Genomic DNA, 22,026 nt, shown 5'->3' with positions numbered 1-22,026 from the left:
GTTGTTGATAGATACAGATAAAGTAAGTGAATGGTGATGGTGTCATTTTCTTCCCAATGTATCATGGGTTGCAAAACCCCATTTGTAGTGTCTTACAATATTTGGCATTATCTAATCATAAAAAAAAACGTTATGCATGAAATTTTATGCAGCTTTATACACAACATGGGTGGCCAATGGTTACATATAACTGTTAGGTCATTTGTAGTTAACAGTATTACTGTCTCCACGTAGTAATTCTGCATTGGTCAAACTTGATTCATGCCTTGGTTCTATCGATTAAAGAAGGAGCTTTTGCAGTACCTACGGTGGCAGAGGCGTCCCTGCCACAGGTCCTATTGACCAACAATGAAAGAAGGGTTAGTTGGCCCAAAATAGCCCTGGATGAGGAGGTTCTGTTAAGGATTAGAACCATGTTGAGGGATACAATGACCCAAATCAGCGGGTTCAGTCAGGAGTCGGCCCTTCTGGATAATATTACATCTCTACATAGTGACCTTTTTCTAAATCTCAAAACCTTCTTTATTAAATCTATTGCCCCTAGTAGGCATAAGCTGAAACCCTTAACTTGGTATGATAGCTCCTGCAGGGAATCACAAAGGGCGCTACATGCAGCCTTAAGATCAAGAGATCAGACCCTAATTCGTTGCTGCAGGGCCACTTATAAAGTTGTGCAGGCCACTGCCAAGAAGAATTGGGACGAGATCCGTTGGAAGGAATTGTTGGAGGCTTGCCAGAGTAATAACATGACCAAATTCTGGCGGCAGCTTAAATGGGGCAATCGCCCACAGGACAGATCCCCCACAAATAGTGTAGAGCCAAGGGAATGGGTTGAGTATTACGGGAACCAATTCAAAGAGAATGTTTCAAGTCCCGCTAACTTGACGCATTTTACTACCAACGAAGCTTTGGTTTTTACGCCTACTGAAGTTAGGGCAGTACTAAGGGTTATCCCGGGGGGTAAAGCACCAGGTCCTGACTGCATACCAGCTGACATGTTTAAGCAGGAACAGGACCTTTGGGTCCCATATATTGTTCTCCTTGCCAATGCATTGGCAAGGGGTGCGAAAGTCCCTGAATCATGGCTTGGGGCGGAGATCCTCCCCATTCACAAGAAGGGTGACCGTTCAGTAACGGCAAATTACCGACCCATAAGCCTCATTGATGCTCTACAAAAGATTGTGGACCGCCTTCTTTTAGGTAGGATCCAGACCTGGATTTCTGACCATGATGTTTTAAGTCCTCTCCAGGCGGGTTTTCGGCAACATATGGGGACCTTAGAGCAAGTTTTTAGATTTATGTTAATATATTGGAAGGTGGTCCTTCTTGGGGGAGGCCTGTTGTTCGCGGCATTCGTGGACCTCAGGTCAGCCTTCGACCTTGTACCCAGGATTAAGCTCTGGGAAGTTTTGCTGGATCTAGGCATGCCCAAAGAGCTGGTGGTGCTGCTGATCAATTTGCACACAAATACCTATGCCAAAGTAAGATGGGGTGGTCCAGGGGAAGTCACTGATAGTTTTAAAGTAGCTAAGGGGGTTAGACAAGGGTGCGTGTTGGCCCCCACCCTTTTTTCTTTGTTTATTAATGGGGTGACCAAGTATTTTTCTAACTACCCAACGGATGCGCCCACCCTTGCTGGAAGGAAAATTCCCCTCCTCATGTTCGCGGACGACACGCTTATTATTTCTAAAACGAGGCAGGGATTGCAGTCCGCCCTGGCCCGTTTTGAGTGTTTCTGCAGCGAGCACGAGTTAGAGGTGAATGTCAGTAAGACCAAATTCATGGTTCTGCGAGGCCCCAAGGCTGTGAAGGCCAAGGTGTCAATGAGCGGCGCCATTTTGGATCAAACGGAGGTTTTTACATACCTGGGTGTCACATTAAGTGAGAATTTGAGCTGGAAACCTCAAATGGATCTTATGACCCTGAAACACGCGCAACTTGGGGGAGCCTTATTGAAGGAGTATGCAAAATCTCTCACCAAACCCATGGCACCGTTGGTTAAAATTTATGGTTCCAAGGTAATTCCTGCAACTATCTACGGTGCCGAACTGTGGGGGTATAGTGATTTATCCTCTTTGAGGGTGGCTCAGAATAGGTTCCTGAGAATGGCAACTGGTCTCCCACAATCGACACCCTGCTTACCCCTGCAGCTTGACCTAGGTGTCAAATCCATAGAGGATGAGGTACGGTATAGACCACTGGCGTTTTGGCGGCGCCTGTGGACTACACCTGAATTATCCTTGTTCGCTGAGGCCATTGACGATGTGAGGGGTCTTGAAGGGTCTCACAGGGTACCCTGGTTCAGTCACCTCAGGAGGCTCTTGAAAAATCTAAATTTGGAGGCATTATGGGTTGATCCAGCACGCGCGACCTTTCCCTCAAAGAAGACACTCAAAGATATTTACTGGCATTGGATTACTGAGAGGATATCCGCTATGGTTGATGGTCCTACCATGACACTGGAATTTCTGGTTGTAAAAGATGTCCCTAAATATGAAGCTTATTGGGACTTAATCACCAAGCCAAAGGATCGCAAACTGTACCACCAACTACGAGTAGGCTCGTTACCTGTGCGGGGGCTTACGCACTCTTGGACTACTGGTGGTAGTGATAAGTGTCCCTTCTGTGTAACAGCAGTGGAAAATATTGAACATCTTTTTTTCTGCTGCCCTATGTATTTGTTACCCAGGAAAGTTTGGCTTTTACCAGTCTGTCGGTTACTAGGCACCAGCTCTGCTCTTGCAGCGTTTAGGATACTTAAAACTGATACTTCCCCCTCCTTCGCTATTTGTGTAGCAAAATTTGTGAGTTGGGCGTGGTCAATCCGAACCCGTAACCTTGGCAAATGATGTTTTTATTATATAGTTTTTATGACTATTTATTTGTTTAAAGTAGCACTGTTATTATGTAGCAAGGGGTCTTCTCGTTCATCAATGTTTAAAAATGTAATACTTTTCTTAACTTGTTTTTAAATGTAATGTATTTATTATCTTATATGCAAAATGAATCGTTTTTAAATATATATGTATTTGTCTTTTATGATGTGAATCGAATAAAGATCTCTTGACTGATTCATGGAGTACATACATGAAGTGTGACCAGAGAAAATATGTCATTGATAGAACGTATTTACATAAAGTCTTCAATGAGCTTGTGTTGCTCAGCACATTTTGTAGAAAAAAAATGCTTCCTAAGAACAACAGTAGTAGCCATCAGTGGAGGAATACCTTTATGTCAAAAAGATCACATCTGGACACGAATTGTGTCTTGTCCGACTTGTATCAGTAAGAGTTAGAACACTCTGCACCTAAAAGATATCCTTGCAAAAAAAGTATATAACAGAGAAAATATATAGACCGGCATATAGATACTAAAGTCATATTTAGACGGTGTTTGATAGGAAACCATGTTGCTCAAAATTACATACATAAAAGAGGTGTACCATGTTGCATTCAGCTAGTATGTGAAGTGTTATTATTCATTGAGAAATACGCAGATTTCTCTATCAACATTCAGGCCCTTATCCACTGCCCTCAATTTAATTATCTATTTGATTTCCATCTTCCTCAGGGCTAGTGTGGAATCTCCCCCCTTGGGTTGCCTTATGCTTGGGGTATACCATGAAACGTGGTGCTAATGAGTTCTGAGGTGAAGTGTGCTGAATTGTACTGCATGGCGAGCGGTTACCTGGGGTTGCTATTCTTGATTGCTCTTTGCTCTTGGATGCATTCTTTCAGTGGTCTAATAGTGCTGCCTTCATCTATAAGGCCACATTGGCACACAATACAATACATTCCAAACTTAGTATTACAGTTAATAAACTGTTGAAGTTGATGTTTGACCTGGGTATTGTACTGAAAGCTAGTTATCTTATTGGCAGCAAACTGGCAGATTTTGCATTGTGTGCACTTGAAAAAACCCTTGGGTTTCTCCAGTAACTATGACCTTCCTTCATCTTGCATTTGCAGTGGAATGTAACAAGGTCAAAGAATATTACTCAACGTGCTTTCTCTGCTGTGTGTGATTCTAGGTCTGAGATCAATGTATTTTGCCAGTGTGGGGTCTAGTTTCAATAAGTGCCAATGTCTGTTAAGAACCTTATACAGTACGTGACTTTGTGCACTGTATCTGGTGATGAGTGTCAGTCTCTGTTCCATCTGCTTCTTCTTCCTCTTATTTGTCAAAAAGGAATGACGTTGTTTTTGTCAAAATCTTATTCCTTGCTTCAGTTAAGGTCCATTCAGAGTATCCTCTATGTTTGAAACGATACTCAAGCAGCTGTAATTCATGCAGTAAAATTCAATCATCGCTACAATCACGTCGAAGACCCATCATTTTGCCTGGAGGGATGGCATTAATCTGAGTATTAGGATGTGGACTGGTAGCGTGCAAAATGAAGTTACATGCAGTGGGTTTCCTAAAAAGTTCTGAACCTATTTTGTTTCTTTCTGTACACATGACAACATCTAGAAATTCTATCTCCTTGTCGGTCATTTGGTGTGTGAATCAAAAGTTGTATGTGTTGACATTCAAGTGTCGGAGAAGTGCAGCTAGCTGGTATGGCATCACCAGTCCAAATGTTTAAAATGTCATCTATAAATCCTCCCCAATAATATGTTGTGTGATGTCTGGCACCGAACTGATTGAAGCACTGAAGGGCTGATGAAGTCTTATTCTCGAAAAGTCATGAGCGGAAACGCCCTTTACCCCGCAGTAATAACAACGACCAGCCTTTACAATGCAGTCACTACCCCCACCGTGATGTTACCAGGCATTACTTTAACATGCATCATTATAATAACTTGCTGTTGGTGGTGCGTTATTGGAGTGGTGTTCGATTTTCCAACACTGTTGCATAGACTGGAATTGGAATAGTAATTGGTATTATTCCAAAGTCCACCATCTTCTAAAGCAAGTTGTTGTAACAACTTGTGGTAACATCTCAGTTGAGGTGCTGACTGCGCTGTAAAGGCATGGGGATAAATGTATGTGGGGTTCCGTCATACAACAGTCATGAGCCATCAGGGTTACCTGAATGTCGCACAGACACACTAGGAGATTGAATCCTAGAATGACAATGGATGTCAAAGGAGGTGGCCAAGATCAATCCAAAAATTGGCCACATCCAGGGAAGGAGACAAAATCTTCTTGATGGCAACCTGGTCATCTTTACCCAGGTGAGGAAATGTTCCCAGGATGGCCTAGCATGCTACTCACTGCCAACTGAGCCATTCTCCAAAAAATGGCTCCAGACTGTCCTCCTAATGTAATGTACCTGAACCACATAAGACACCACCCCGGGAACTGTCATCATCTCCTGTCTTTCACATCACAGGATGAGGGCCTTCTATACTTTAGTTAGGAACCAGTGGAAAAATAGGGAGATGGATAAGACACTGGAGACATTACTTTGGAATTGCGACAATATCATCAGGATCGTCTCAGAATCACTGCTCTGTAATCTTGATGAAAACACACAGAGAAACAAACTATTAGACGCTGCTAAACAAGTTGGCAAAGTCATATGCCTAGATGCATCATTCATAATTGCATTCGCAAACGGTGCGAATCGCATAATTCGACAGTTTGCGAATGCAATTCATGGTTTTGGAATGCATCAATTTTTATGTGTTTTCGCATTTTTAGGAATCGCAATAATATTTGCGATTTCTTTAAAAAATCGCTAATTTTGAGAATCGCATTTATTTTGCGAAAAAATGCAATGCATGAAACATCGCAATTTGCGATTTTTTAAGAAATCGCAAATTGGAATTCTTAAATTTAGAAGAAGTTGAACCTGGTGCTAATTTTACTAACTACTTGCACTGCAGCTGTCAATCATCAGTGCTGCATATAAGGACCTCATAGACCTTGAATTAGCCTTTCAGGATGGCAGCACTTTTCTTTTTGGCTCGCAGGCAGAGGCTGAGAGTAGCTGCAGGATGGAGGAGAAGGCTCATACAAGAGAGAATCTTTAGAGTGCGCATAACCTTACTGGGGCAGACTGAATCAGAGATATTTTCTAAGTATAGGCTGATTGCTACTTTAATATTAGATTTAATTCAAGAATTGGACCCAATTTTGCAGAGGCAAACACGCAGGACACAAGCCATACCAACTTATGTGCAGGTATTGTGTTCAATACACCTCCTTGCTTCTGGGTCATTTCAGGGTGTAATAGCCATTGCTGGTGGTGTCTCCCAGAGTTCACTGTCCAGATTTTTTAATGCCTTTCTAAATGCCATGTTACAAAGAATAAGGTATCATATAAAATTTCCTAGCACACAACAGGAGTTAATGAAAACCAAACTGGATTTCTACAACATGGCTCAATTTCCACATGTCCTTGGCTGTGTAGATGGCACACATGTTCCCATTTGCCCACCCTCTGAACATGAGTGTATTTTTCGCAACAGAAAATGCTTCCATTCCCTTAATATTCAAGCATTCTGTAATTCCAAAACCATTATCACAGACCTAGTTGCAAGTTACCCAGGAAGTGCCCATGACTCCTACATTTTTAGACACAGTGCCATTCATGCTAGACTGCTAGCTGGTCAATTTGGTGATGGATACCTGCTTGGTAAATGTCTTTTTCAACTAAACACACTTTCCCTTCATCTTCACACATTTGTTATGTGCAACTTACAATTTACATTGTTTTCGATTACAGGAGATAGTGCCTATGCAGTAAGGTCTTATATCTTAACACCATACCTAAATCCAACTTCAAGGAAAGAGCAGCACTACAACCAGGCTCACATAACAACCAGGAATGTGATAGAGAGGACCTTTGGTGTGATGAAATCACGCTTCAGAATACTTCATAAAACTGGTGGAGCATTGCAATATCAACCAGACATTTGCTGTAAAATAGTAGCAGCATGTGCAATGCTGCACTATCTAGCAACTGAGAGAGGCATAGAACTTGATGAGGAAGATGTTTTACCTCCAAATGACAATCAGCCTCCTCAACCACAAGCAAGAGCACATGGACCAGAGGCAGCAGAGGGGAGAAGGAGAAGGGCAGAGATCACACAGCATTACTTCTAAATGAGGTAAGAAACACTCTGATATTTTTTTGGTGTTGCAAGCAATGTAAATTTTAATCGAAATTGAAACTGAAATGCATTTACTTCATGGACTTTCACTGTATCACAAACTTAATTCTGGTCTTTAAAACAGAAATGTTCAAATGATAATTATTGAACCATAGACAACTTTGACATTATGCATACCATTCAAGAGGCATCACAGACAATGTCATTTCTTATGGCCACGCACTCCTAATGCCTTCCCTGTATTTTTTCCACTGTGCATGGTCATATTACTGGCATCATTCAGCTTTCTAATACTTCGCCGTGTGCCACTTAAGCAATGCTCAAGTGTGCCACTCACAGCACTGCCGGCACCACTCTCCCCCATTGGTAGTTGCTTTTCTGGGGAGGCATTAGAATTTGAAATTCCTGATGGTTCATAGGTAGTCCCCACTCCCTTTTGAATATGTTCAAATGTTTTCATCAAGAATACCTGGGTTGAAAGGGTCTGTTTGCAGAGGCCACGTGTACAATTGGAAAGGCGAGTCATTTCCCTGTTATGAGCCTGCATGTTGGTCTGTAGTCGTACCTGCCTTTTGCCACTTATATTTTGCTGTTTTTGCATCAATGTGCACATGGTCTCCAAAGAATTGGCAATGCGGTCAAGCTTCAATGCAGATGTTTCATGGCCTGTCTTCATTACATTGATCATTTTATTCATACTGGTAGATAATGAACCCATTTGTTTGCTGATATGTCCCAGTTTTCCTTTAATAATTCTAATGTCTTTGCCTTGCAGGCGCTGTACCTTTAGTATTTTGTCTTCAACAAGATTGCCAGTGATGGGACCCTCTCCAAAATGACCACTTTCTCTCACATTACCTCGGCGCAAAGAAAACTGCTGAAGTCTCCTTCGCCTACTCAGCCTTCTATTTGTGACTGTTGGAGTGCTTTGAGGTTGCCTTTCAGCTACATTGTCATTCTGCTCTGTTTCAGAATCAGTTTGGAGCAGTTGTCGCACTCTCTGTCTTTCCCTGTTTGTGAATTGGCTGCTGATGTACTAGGAGCATTTCCCAATTGTGTTTCTTGAACTTCTTGGTTGTGGAAATCCCTCAAATCCTGCTCAACTATGTCTTGCAGTGCTTCTATGGTTTAATAAATGCAAACATGATGTTACTTAAAGTTTGCACTTTCATTAAAGTATTTAATAAAATGTGAAAATCTACACAATCACATGATTCCAGTCTCATTCATAATAGTTCTTCATAGTAATGAAGTTGCAATTACAAATTATTGTTTGTGTGCATGATGGACTCCTAAAAACTACAACTCCCATAATGCACTGCTTTCATTTACCTAACATTACATAACTGTTGCTGGTAACACACACATAACATATCATACACAACACAACACAATTACAATGCTGTTAATCCATCGACTTTCACAACATTCTTTAAATTTCTAGGCTCCATTCAGACAATCAAAAGCATATGCAATTCAATTACCTTCAGAAGGAGTTGGAATCTCAGAAGTATCAATGTCTATTACTCCGATTACAGCCTCAGTCAACAGTGTGCCTTCCACCATGTCTTCCAGGGGAGTATTGGGTCTATCCCTGGGTGTTCCACCTCCAGTTTGCTTTGCTGATTTAATCCTGTTTGCTAGCTTCTCTTTTGCACGACTGCGCACGTCATACCATCTTTTTTGTAAATTGTTTATGTCACGATGTGCCACTCCTACTGCGTTCACCTTTGCTTGTATGGCAATCCATAGGTTCCTTTTCACAGCCTCAGGGACCTTCAGAGACAGCTTACCAAAAAGCTGCTCCTGTCTTGCAGTCACCTCCTCAATAAGAATTTCCAACTCTTGATCAGAAAACTTAATTTTCCTTTTCCTTGCTGGCCCCTCTTCAACAGGATTCTCATTTTCCATTTTTCAAAAGAATTGTCAGGCACAGACTGCAGCAGCAACCTCCAGGGAAAGCTCACTCAGCAAACTGCCAAGCCTCACATTCAAAAAAGGGAGCAGCTGCGCCTAATTGCTGTACTGGCTTTCAGGCAGTTGAATCAATGAGATTCATCATGTGTGTGATTTCGCAATTTGCGATATCGCAAAATGCGAATTCGCAATTAAGAATTCGCAATTTTACTGCGATTCGGTAAAAATTGCGATTTTTACCGAATCGCAATAAAATTGAGAAAAAAATGATGCATTGACATTTGCGATTCCTTATTTGCGATTCCTTATTTTTCGCAAATAAGGAATCGCAAATAAAAACGTTGATGCATCTCCCCATACATGTGCACAACAATAGCATATGGGTTACAACAGAAGAATAGCGTAACTAAGCCCTGTCCTACCAGTGCAACAGTGTTTTCCCTAGTGTGTTCACAAAACTCAACAGGACCGGGTCAACACAGATGAAACATATTTTAGCAGAGCTCTATAAAGTTATTAAAGTTCAAAATCTAAAATTCCGATGATGAGTACAAAGTAGTCCTAAATACAGGGGACACTATCACGATTATATCCAAATGGAGAAGGAAATTCATGTCACTACACCAGGACATCGATGAGAGGAAACGCCTATTTCTAGAGCTTATTCACCCTCTTAAAAAATTTACTAAAAGTGTGTGCTATTCTCATTATTGCCACTTCCTCTTTCGTTACAATGTAATCAAATCTAATTTTTCTTGAACAGACCACTCGTGTGTGGGTAAGGCAGGCTTATAAAAAGGAGAACAAGCCACAAAAAAGGCAGATATTGCAAGTTCTGCTGCTATGTCATTTGAAGGTACTGCCTCCATCAGTGTAATCTTAAGTACTCTTGGGGCTCAGACAACATTTATTGGTGGCCCCTGTTCAGAAGAACTTCAAATGACATTACCCATTTTCTACTAATTTAAAACCACATGATGCCACATAAACTTTCAGGTGCAGTTGAAAAATGCCCTGCTGGAGCCCCAGAAAATCCTTTAGATGATATTAGGCATATATAGACAGAGGCAGAAGTAGACAGAAAGGAGAGAGTTTGACATACAGAAATAGATGTAGCGCAATGTAGCGCAATGTAGCGCAAGAGAGAACATTCACTTTCCCACAGGGGCTTTTGCAAGGTGGGGGCCCGGGGCAATTGTCCTCTTTGCCCATGCCTTAAATCGTCGCTGACATTCTCATATCTTGCAAAATAACAGGCCATAAAATAAATATCTACAATTCAATTATGTGTTCAGCTGATCAGCAACGTCGTACCTGGTAAATTAATTAAATACTTGTATGGTTCCATCAAGATCCTTTCTGACGTTTCTTCTATGTCTTCCATAATGTGCAGACTTTAAGGAATCAACGGCAATTCTTCTGTAAAATAAAAAAGAAAAACAACTGTTCTGTTAAAGGATGAATGGTTCCACAAATACGAATTTTAACATAGAAAAGTACCTCTCTGCTAAAATTCAAAGACTACGTTTCACAAATATTCGAAAACAATTAGATGACAAAGGGCCAGATGAAGGTAAATTTCAAATTTGCGAGTCCTTAATGGCGAATTTCACTGATTAGCTATTAAGGACTCGCAAATTTGAATATAGGTAGGAATCGCTAAAATATTAGCGATTCCTTAATATTTCTTAATAACGAATCGCTAAATGAGATTCGTTAATAAGGAATACCTACCCATTCTTTACTTTGGGCTAGGAGGCCCTTAGGAATGAATGGGAAGATAGTCACTATTTGCGATTCGCTATTAAAGAATCGCAAAATGCGGGAGCTATTTCAAGGGTGCCAGGGTATCAAAAGAACACCCTGTTGCACCTCTGAAATGAGCATGTGTGCACATGTGGTGCACATACATACCCTAAGTGCATGGATGTGTGCCACATGGCACTTTTAAAAAAGCTAAAATGTGCTTTTTTAAAGGAAATCGCTAATTACCACCAACTTAAAGTTGGTGGTAATTAGCGATTCCTTAAGGCTGAAGTGCACTTTTTTTTGTGCTACTTACATTGCATTTAAGGAATCGCAGTTTCCGATCCTTAAATGCAAGAGCAAAATAAGGAATAGTAATTTTGCAATTCCTTATTTTGCAAGTAGGTTTAAACTCACCTACATTGCTCTCAGCCAAATACCAGTCGGTATCGCAGAAATTCGCTCGGTATTTGGCCACCTACATCTGGCCCAAAGTTATCAATTAGAAGGAAGAGCTCATGATTCCATCAGTTATCCCAGAAGTCCAGAGTTTTCTGTCTTGGACTGTTTGAAGATGAAAAGTTAAGACCCATCCCATAAAACTCCTACCCACCCCAGTTCTCCACCAGCCTGCGTGAAGGAGGCCAAAACCGAAATCAAGGAACAAAGATAAAACAATAAATTTGCCCACCAAATGTATAAACAACCTTGCCAGTTTGGACCAATACAGAACTCCAAGGGTTTATATATTGCTGCTACTGACTGCACTCCTTATCCCTCTTCATGCATACCACATAACACAGTAGATCATGCCTTGAGTTGTGTGGTGCTGGATGATGTACCATATCCACAGACCACACACATCTTTTTTGTTCATACAACCCCTCCCAATTTCCAGTACCACACCAAAAAAATATATCCTCATCTTAGCCTAACACAACATTGCAACCCTGGTATCTGTGTGATTGTAGAATCAAGTAAGGTCTTCCCCAGGACAAGAAAAAAATCTAGTGACAGTACCAGTATTCCAAAAGTGAAGACAAATACACTCCTTCAATCATATATCTTCTTGAGGACCTGCAGGTTTTGGGTGGTTTTAAGGGGGCACCTCTGTCAGCGCATTTGGTGATCCACTCAGAGAAGTTCTGCATGGCCTACTCCAGGTCTGACTGGTTAGTGTTATGTGCTTGCTTCATTTGAGTCTCTGTTCCTTTGCTCCAGTTGCAGTGAGATAAACTGTGTGGCTTGGTGGTGGTGCCCTTTAAACCTGTGACGGTAAAGTGGATGATGATATGATTGGCCCAATTGAGTTCGGTGATATGGCTGTACATGAGTCTGTCGGTGGATGTAAAGAGTGGATCCAGCGTGTGCCCAGAGCTGTGCTTTGGTTCTGTGACTAGATTGGTGAGGCAGATGTTGCTCATGTTTTCCAGGAGAGTGGTGGAATTTTCGCTGTTGGGGCCATCAAGGTGCAAGTTGAGGTTACTGAGTAGCATGTAGTGCTTGAATTTGATGGGTAGCGGGAGATGATTTCAGAAAGGTGTAGCAGAAAGCAGGTCATGGTCCTGGGGGTCTGAAGGTGAGGGTGCCTGTGATGGTCTTCTTGGAGTCAGTTTGGAGTTGGAAGTTCAGATGTTCCATGATAGGTGTGGGCAGTCTTCGGTGGCGTTGCTTCTGATAGTTTCCTTGTGAGTTAAGGCAATGCCTCCTCAGTGTTTGTTGGTGCAAACACAATGATTCATCTTGTAACCGGATGGCGTTGTGTGGTGATGTCGGGGAATGAGGAGGGGTTGAGCCAAGTCTCAGTGATGAAGATCACGTTGGGGTTGAGGGTGGTGATGGCGTCCCAGAGTTCTGTGGTGTGTTTGCAGAAGGACCAGGTGTTGAGCAGGATACACTGGAGCAGGTCCAGGGTGTTTATGGTCTTCTGGGTGGGAGTTATGAGTGTTTCTGTGCAACGGGGGGTCCTGCGTTGCATATGAAGCAACAGCAGTTGCATGCGAGGAGTCTTTCCATAAATCGGGAAGAGGTGCTGCAGCAGTTGAAGTGTCTGGGCCAGAAGGCCTAGGTCTCGGCGGCGGAGTAATGGTTTACTCTAGCACCAATGAGCTTCAATTCTTGTTTATACCTCCTGTGATCAACCTGCTTTAAACTTCAATTGGTATTGAAGAATAGTTCAACTCCTTCATCCAGTACCAGTATGTAAATAAAATGTCATCATCACTGGGGCCATGCCCCCCAAAACATATATTCCTAGATACGGGCCTGGACAGGAGCAGGGGTTGTTCTTGTCCTACCAGCAGCAATGCTAATCGTTTAAGGCAACGAGCGAGGGAGCCAGAGGAGAGCGCACAGCGGTGTATGCTGCACCACACAGGGCAGAGACAGACCGGTGATTGGAGCAAAGGAGAGCTGACACAGGATCATCTCAATGGAGTCGCACTGCAGACTCCATTAAACAGGTCCTGGGAGGGGGGCATGGCGGTGGGAGGCAGGAAGCAGGAGGAGGCGAGAGCCGAGTGTGAAAATGGTGGGAGATGATGTGAGAGGGTAAATGCCCAAAACTATTCCCGAGGCAAAGACGGCACAAAAGAAAGAAATTAAACAGTACAAAGAATAATTAAACAGTATAAATGTACATTGACGCAATTAAATCAGTATAGGAAAGGTACACTCAGGCAATACAAACAGGATGGGCTGACTAATACAGAACTTGCATTTGCATTGCATTGGTCTTGCCTTTAGGACCTTATATGTCAGTGAACATATCTATTCTGAATAACAAATGGTTTCTTCTCAAAAACAAAACAAAAAAACCTTAGAAGAAAATATTTTGTTGTATTTCCTTTTTTAGGAGGAATCACGACTAGATGCTGAAGTGCCAGCCACCTCTGCCATGCTAGCACTGCCAGGCTGATGTGAGGGAGAGAACAAAAGCAGACAGGGGTTGGCAGGGACATCGCAGATCAAATCTTTTCACTGCTTTTGTTTGCGGACGAGGCGCGTAACTGCAAATAGTGCAGCAGTTGCAGTGGCACCGGTACAAAGTGATGGGAGCGGGAGAAGCTGAATGAAAACAAAAACAAGCCGATGGGAGAACACCAGTCATTCTGATGTTAAAGGTTGAGCAGAGAGTCCCAGACACCAGCTACCTCCCCACAGGAGCGAAAGTAAAGTTAGTATCCAGACAACAGGAGCCTTTTCTGACTGCCCTCTCTAGTTCACCATAAAAACACCGCCTGCTGCAGCAGGAGGGCTGCCAAGAAGAAATGGTGCTTGTTTCTAGTGGGGTCCTTCCAAGATAGTGGACCACTCAGAAAAATAAGATAAATTTAAATTTTTTTGGGGTGAGGGGAGGGGGCTGTGTGCTTACAACTTTTTTTCTGATAACTCTAATTCATTATTTGTACTATATCAGGACATAGCCTCCTGTCTGGTTGAATTTAATGAGTAGTTGCACTCAGCACTGTAAGAGCAGTAAGTAACATGACGCCCGGGCACAAACATATTGTTACAATGTAAAGTTTTATTTCAAAAGGTACTGAGCAACATAAAATTATGTGTTGAGGTGAAAAAACTGGTAACAGTACGAGTAGAGTTTAACAATGTTGTTTTCTTATATAGCGCTGAACAACTCAAGTGTGGTTTCAAAGCACAGTAGGAGATACGTCACACAGAGGCAGTGTCGTGGTTGCCCTCCAATTGGAAATCTTTTGCCTAGAGGCAGATATTTTTTATGTGACGATCACCACAGGCGTTCAAAGTTATAATGAGCGTCCTATGAGAGTGATGTAGGGTCCAGTCTTGATCGTGCTACTGTATTGTGTAGCCTGGTAGGATATTTTGAAGACCCAGAGTGGGAAATTGATAAACATGGACAATAGGTGTGAGTTCTTTAAGTGTGAAACATATGGGATGTGAAAAAGTGGTTCTGCTCAAAGCTGCCCAGATACTGAGATAGCAGCGACGCAACTAGAACGAAATTTGGGGGGAGGAGGCTAAGAAAAAAAATTGGGGGGCTAATTCTATCAGGAAGAGGAAGAGTGGAGATACAGGGGCTCTAAGAAGGGGTGACAAACACTGAAGCTTCATTAACAAGCAAATGGTCTTTTAAAGACCTGTGAAGTATTGGGTGCGGCTGTGTGTGTGCCCGGGAAGCTGTCTCAGCCCGGGCTGCCACACACAACGGCGGGGCTGAAGCCCTTTGAGCCTAATGGGCGTTGTGCTCCTGCCGGATAGTGGTTTTCAATCCTGTTTTGTCAGCCCTGAAATACTACTAAGCACAACAGAACTTGTGACTCCGTGTTTACTATCTAAAAAGTGAAACTGCTTTGTCTCGGCAGGCTAAATGTTGATGACTGATGAAGAGAACAGGCGGTACCCCCCTTTCATGACATCGGGCCAGCCGAGACCTCCACAATACCCAACTCAACAGTGCCCATCGGGCTGAACTCAGACGGAAGAGGGGTCTCCTGAAAACAAGCATTGGCAATGCAATAGGACTCGCATTTACGCGTGACCTATTGCATTGAAAACGGGAGTGCGGCGGGCGCAAGACGGCACGAGCATGACTGGGAGTGCGCGGGAGGTGGGCGGGGGGACCCCAAGAAGTCACAGACTGCAGGAGGAGGTTTATGGAGGGACAGGAAGAAAGTTGTCTGTGGAGTAAAGGGGCCAGTAGCCATGAAAGGATACAAATGGCTGTCATGGGGAGGGACTAACAAGCCTAAAACCAATTGGAAGGCAGCATTTATAACCTAAGCCAATGAAGAAGATGGGCCAGAGAGTGGGCGGAGCTTTCACAAAGCTTCCACACTATAGTTTATACTGCATGCCTTGCCAAGGGATGGCAGCGCATTCGCACTGAAACGCTAGGCGAGACCTAAAAAGAGGCTGACTGGCTGGTACTGTGATAGACAGGCTCAGGGCCGTAGCCACAGGGGGCCCTACGGAGCCCAGCAGCCCTATATTTGTGCCTGGCCCCACTAGACCTGAGACAAGAATGTTGGTAAATAATATTAAGTAGGTATACGTTTGCTACTTACATTTCATCTCCCCAGAGAGGCCGTCCTGCATGTGGTATCCATCGCTCTATGTTTTCCAGTGACTGGCAAACAGTATGGCACCATGCCTTCAGTCAGGAAAGAAGGGTAGGAGAGTATCGCAGCAGCTCAGTTCAACTGGGCTCTGTGTTACAATCAGGTCACATTTTCGGCCTCCCTCAACAGTGCATATTTTCCCTGACCATGGCATCAGTCATTTATGGAAGCTGGAGTAAAGTTGAGGCCTCAGCCTCTCCTAGTATGTATCTCCAGTCAGCCTAGAAAAACAGACTAATTAATGCACACAGAAAGGTATGAGAATGTGAGTCCCTGACGTATGAGCGAAAATGCAAATTCAAGATTAATTCTAAACTAGCATTGTCGTATAGTGCAACAAATGGTCCATAAAGGTGAACGAGGCGCTAGCTTTAGTGTGAAGGAATGTTTTGAAGGGTGAGGGTTGGGTGCCATCAGTGGCAGGAAAAAAATTGTGAAAAGTAAAAAAACATTGTGGATGACCTTTGTACCTCTCTAAAGAAGTTACTGTGAGAAATTAAGAAATGTGTCCTATAAATCGATATATTTAACAAATGTCATGGAAAATGTCACATCAACAATACAAACACCTGTCTCCATGAGGTTGCTTAGGAGGTTGAGTGTCTGCTGCTGTAATCTGTGAGTAACATACAGGTCATAATTTCCAATATCAGCAATAGTGTTTGGTGGGTTAATGCACACACTGCATGGATTTGAGTAGCTGGAATATCAAGCTCTCTGTTTTATTTTACATATTTTATACAGTGTAAAGCCAACTCAAAGTAGAGTTGAAGCACAACAGAAAAGATTTTTTGTGTTAAATAATTTTTATATGAATTTCGAATAGAACACGACTATACACAACATCCATACAGTGTGCCCATATCTAGATCTCATATAGCCCGGCAGAGCAGTTATGTTTTGAACAAACCCAGCACTAAAACAACTGATTAATTACACAGTACTCCCCATCCCATTACCAAAAATGCCCACTAAGAAATGTCGAAAGGGGAACAAAATTTAGGAAAAAGGGGAAGAGAGAAGAGAAAATCCAAGGGAAAAGGCAGAAAAGAAAGAGTAAGGTAGTGTCTGACAGCTGGCTTACTGCTATCATCATCCGCCATCCCTTTCTTCCTGCAAGGGAGCGAATGGGTAAGGGGTCTTTTCTCCATGGAATTTTGTCAATATAATGTCACTGTAGATGGTGTATACTGCTGTCATAAGGGCATTGGTAACCTCCTTGTTTTCTTTCACCTTTAGCCCGTTAAGCTGTAGAGGTCTGTGCTGATACCAGTTAAAGCTGTATCCACCAGACATTTCTGGAATTGACCCCTCCACCATTGGCTGCTGGCAGTGCGTCTACACCTGAGGCTGCACCAGCCCTTCTCTCTCACACATGCTGCTGGTGCCTCCCACAATTTCTACTTCTCCTAGGTTCAATCTAGCCATCCTCACCAACTTCAAGACAGTGCACCTTCAAAGCTGCAAATTTAGTAGCCTAAAGTCAATCACTCCATGTGGCAACAGTTATTGCCGTAAGAGTCCTCGTAGCCAAAAAATTAGACTGATGTAAGGAGCTCGTAATGCAGCAACTTAGCACACCGCCGGGTTCATCCCCCTCCAGCGAGCATTATTACGCTAGTAAGAACATCTCAAAACCCCCCACCATGGCAAATATATTTTGATACTGTATTGTAATTGATTTTATATAATACTTCAAACCATTGATGAAGCACCAAAGCACATTGGCTGATAGACAGCACGCTGCACTGTTGGGAAGTGCCTGGTTGGAAGCTTGTTGAATTGCAGTGTCGCTCCTGTGAGAAGTGCTTTAGTCTTGTGTGTGATTGACCAAATTAGTGCTTTTAATCTGGCCTAATTGCGTAGAGAAGAGGAGACATTTAAGGCAAGGCACACACGTGCTTTACATTCATTTATAGCTCTAGCTGTTTGAAAGTATTTGGTTTGGGAGTTGCCTCGGTCAGAAGTGTTTTGGTGCTGTGCGTGATGAGTCATTGAAAGCCTTCCTGTGCTGCTGTTCTTATGCATGAAGTAGAACAAAGTACCGTCAAACATAGATGCATATGTGGACTTTCCTACATGCCGGACCCTAAGATGGCGGCCTTTTCCACCAGGCAGTGCTTAGAACAGGAAGTGCAATGCTTTCAAATCTATGATGGCCATCTTGGATTGGGCAACCACCCTTTTGGTGCTACTTATTTCTCTATTAGAAACAAAAGAGGTATTCACACATGATTCATTGCTGCTTCTCCCCTGTACCTTCCTACCTGTTTCTAGTCTTGTCGGGTATCTACTTTTGGTCCTGATTTGACCTCACTTCTATTGGTTTTATTCTCATTGATTTCCGGAATTTTTGCAACCCTCTTATTTTATTTCTTTGCGCCATCACTACCCTAGTGGCCCCTTTTTCTGTCTACCACACCACGTCTTCACCTCATCTCCTTATCATGGCTTCCAGTCGAATTAAGTCTGGAATCAATTGCTTCAAAGTAATTTATCCCCCTTATATGTCCAAAGCACAAGCTAAATGGCTCAAGCATAACATCATTGAACAATTTCCAGATTCCCTCTTTGTTGACCAATTCCATAATGGGCACCTAGGGAAGATTAAAAATGACTTCATTTTCTTCACTAATGATACCCCTTCCTGATCCTCCAGCTTCTCCAATTCCTTCAACGTCTCCTCCTCCTCTTCCTTCGTGCATGGGAAGCGGTTACAAATTTCTCCCTCCGCTCGCTTTAATGGCTATCTCACCATTACACTTTATAACAATGGCACTGTCATGATCCAAGCTTCTGACTCCTGTCTCTCTCTCTTTGACCACATCTTCCACTCCCTTCGTCCCACCCCAGCGACTACTATCTCTCTAGATTCTTCCTCTTCTTCTTCTTCTAGCTTGTGTACTTTCTCCCTTTCTCCCCCCTTGACCCCCACACATTCCTTCAGACCGCTCTCCCGGGAGTCACAGGTCGACCCTTTATCCCCCTTCTCTCGTTCACTCCCCTCCCATTCTGCCACCTTCCCAATAGGACCTCCCCCTTACTTCATCTGCTTTACACCCCACTTCACCACTACATCCTGCATCTCCTCATTATTCCACTGCCTTCTCCCACCCCCTAACTCCCCTATTCCTTCTCATTTCTCCCCTATTTAATCTACCTTTCTTACAATCTGAACTACCGATCAACTCGCCTTACCGTCCCCCTCCCTCCCCTCTTCTCCTCACCCCTCTCCGCTCTTCCCCTTTCCTCGTACCCTCAGTTCTGTTCTTACATCTCCCATCTCTCTTCAACCTTCTCTCCCTTCTCCCATGCCTCACATCCCTGCCTCCCCTATTGGTAATCCCATCATCTTCCCTCCCTCTGATCTCACACCTCCTATCTCTCCACATCTTACATTCCCCCCAATGCTTCACAACCTTGTTTCCCCTCTTGGTAATTCCTCCCTCTTCCCTCCCTTTGACTGCACAGTCCCTCACTCCTTCCACAACTTTCACTTTGCTCGACCCCCCCCCACTCTGCCTGGTACCTTTACCCCTATATTCACCTTTCGTTACCCATGGTACCTGGCCTGCACCCTCTCTCTTCTCCCCACTCCTGTGGCCTCCCTTTGACCTCCCTCCCTCCTCTACCTGTTCAGCCCCTTCTCCTCTCATCTCACTGTATCCATGGCCGTCCCATAACCCCACTCCTTACCCCTCCTCCTCCAGCCATCCATTTCTACTTCTCAACGTTCTCCTCCTATGTATGATCTCTATTCTTCACCTCTGCTCAACACCAGTAAAAATATCACAGTAACCCCATTCACTCCTTTCTATCACCTTCTTTCCCCCCTCAGACCCTTGCATCATACTCTCTCCCCAGTCCCCCACAGCCCCCTGTCCTCCTTCACCTACTTCACTTCCTCCCCCTCCTTCGACCCTCGCACCACAATACTCTCCCCGGTCCCCCACTTCCTCTTGTCCTCCTTTGCCTAGGCTACTCTCTCCCTTAACCATTGAGCCACCCTTCACTCCGTGCTCAGCACACCTCTCTGGAAACTAAACTTGATTCTCTCATCTCTTCCATTTCCCAGCTTGAAGCATCCATTTCACATGTGCTAAGATATCCCCCTCCCCGAATAACCTCCCGAGGAGTTCCTTGCTCCCGCGCCCCAATAGAACCAACCACAATCTGTCTTCCACAGACATCACCAACTTATAGGCTACCTACAAGACCAACAATGTCAATTCCCCGCCACTCGCATCTCCTAACAACTCTACTCAATTTGCCATTCAGACCATCTCTTCCGTCAGAACTTACCAGCCTCCCCCTCAAGGGGTACCCTCATTCAAGAATCTAATCCCTATCCCCCTCATCAGTCCAGACACTCACATCACCAAAACAGTTGCGTCAGAGCTACACTGTATGCTCCATGACTGCAGATCTGCAACCAAACGCAAACTGGAAATCTCTGACACTATCACTCGCCACAATCTTGACATGCTCTTTATCATTGAGACCTGGTTTATTGACTCCTCTCACACTTCATTTGATCTTTTGTTACCTACTGACTACTCTATCCTCAAAATAGACAGAACAGGCAAGATCGGGGGAGGTGTTGTGATTATCAACAGAAACGCCCTCCAAATCAAAGCCTTTCCCACCACCCTTTTTCGCACCTTTGAATGCCTTTCCCTAGAACTCCAAGTTCATCATGGCTCTCCCTTCAGGTTCCATAACATCTCCCTTGAGGTTCCATACCATCTACCACCCGCCTCGTAATTGCTCTTCCTTCATGGAGGAATTCATCGACTTCATTAGTGACTAATATTCCCAAAGCGACAAGCAGATCTTCCTAGGTGATTTCAATCTCCACTGGAGCTCCGTGGAAGACTCGGCTGCCAACAAGCTTGCAACCTTTCTCTCAGCTAACGATCTGGCCCAACACTGCTCGGAAATTACACACGCCAAGGGCTCAATTCTGGACTTTGTGACATCCAAATCAGACCAGATTACCACTGCTTCACCCATCCGTGTTGACTGGTCTGACCATTTCCTCATTCCCTTCTGTTTTCACCTCTCTCACATTTTAACTCTCGGCCAACCTAAAAGAGCCTCTACGTGGTTCCGCAACACAAAAAACATTGATCTTGAGACTCTATGTGATTCTACTATGCGTTCACTTCCTAGTCTAGACTCCAATGCGGATGTCAACAATCTCACTCCCCTTTGCCTCTCAATCCTTGCAGTCAAAATCGACAAGGTTGCTCCACTCCAAAGCAAAAGGAAAAGACCCACCCCATCAGCTCCTTGATTCAACAAAGCTCTCTATGACAAAAGGAAAAACCTTAAAATCTTGGAGAAGCACTGGAGACAATCTCCATCCACCCCAACCTCTCTCTTTTATGTTCAGCAAGATCCAAATACCACAAGCACATCTTCCAGGAAAAACCATCACATTTTAGATCCCTCCTCGATTCAGCTAAAAACAGCTAAAAACAGACCCAAAAAACTTTTCGACCTCATCAAAAACCCAAATTGTTCTCCCCAAACCATCAAGCCTGCAGATGCTTCAAAGAAAGCAACTGAATTCTCTATATTCTTCGATCTAAAGGTAAAATCTCTAGTGGAACAGGTCACCCACCCCAACCCCATCGAGGAGCGAAAATCCTTAGTCACTTGGCAGAACTTTGCCGCCATCTCGGAGGATGATCTCCTCAAATGCATCCGCGAAACCAAACCCTCCAACCATTCTTATGACCCCATACCCAGTGGCCTCGCCATTGATTTCTATACTAACACTCTCTCCTACTGGACCAGGCTAGTCAATCTCTTCCTCAGACAAGGATCCCTCCCAGTTGACCTCAAAGCAGGACAGGTTACCCCCCTTGTAAAAAAACCCTCTGCAGATGCAAATGACCTCAATAACTTCCGCCCCATCACCAATCTCCCTTTTCTTTCAAAGATCACAGAAAAATGTGTTGCAAAACAACTTTCCCAACACATTATGGACAATATTCAAAATTGCAGCACTGAAACAGCCCTGCTGCAAGTGATCGATGATGCGCTGCATAATGTCGATTCGGGGGAATCGTGCCTTCTGATTCTTCTCGACCTCTCTGCAGCTTTTGACACGGTTAATCACAACACCCTCCTTAACATTCTTCAACAGAGAATGGGCGTGGAAGGCACAGTACTCAAATGGTTTGCCTCTTTCCTCT

At 43.6% G+C, this 22,026-nt stretch overlaps 1 protein-coding gene and 1 pseudogene across 1 annotated transcript in view; both read right to left on the bottom strand.

Annotated features, from left to right (window-relative positions):
* LOC147708137 (geranylgeranyl pyrophosphate synthase-like) overlaps positions 1-10,395 on the bottom strand; it is a 287,079-nt gene extending 276,684 nt beyond the window's left edge. Inside the window, exon 1 of the mRNA XM_086925314.1 lies at positions 10,286-10,395. Within this exon, the coding sequence (XP_086781440.1) occupies positions 10,286-10,362 (77 nt within the window). The 5' untranslated portion in view covers positions 10,363-10,395. The remainder of the gene's footprint in view (positions 1-10,285) is intronic.
* Positions 7,264-8,627, bottom strand: LOC147708138 (uncharacterized; annotated as a pseudogene).
* Positions 10,396-22,026: the final 11,631 nt, after the last annotated feature.

This window comes from Lissotriton vulgaris, chromosome 6, assembly GCF_964263255.1.
Source record: "Lissotriton vulgaris chromosome 6, aLisVul1.2, whole genome shotgun sequence".
Taxonomy (NCBI): domain Eukaryota; kingdom Metazoa; phylum Chordata; class Amphibia; order Caudata; family Salamandridae; genus Lissotriton; species Lissotriton vulgaris.
Note: the sequence above shows the minus strand (reverse complement) of the source record. Positions and strands in the feature narration are given on the sequence as shown.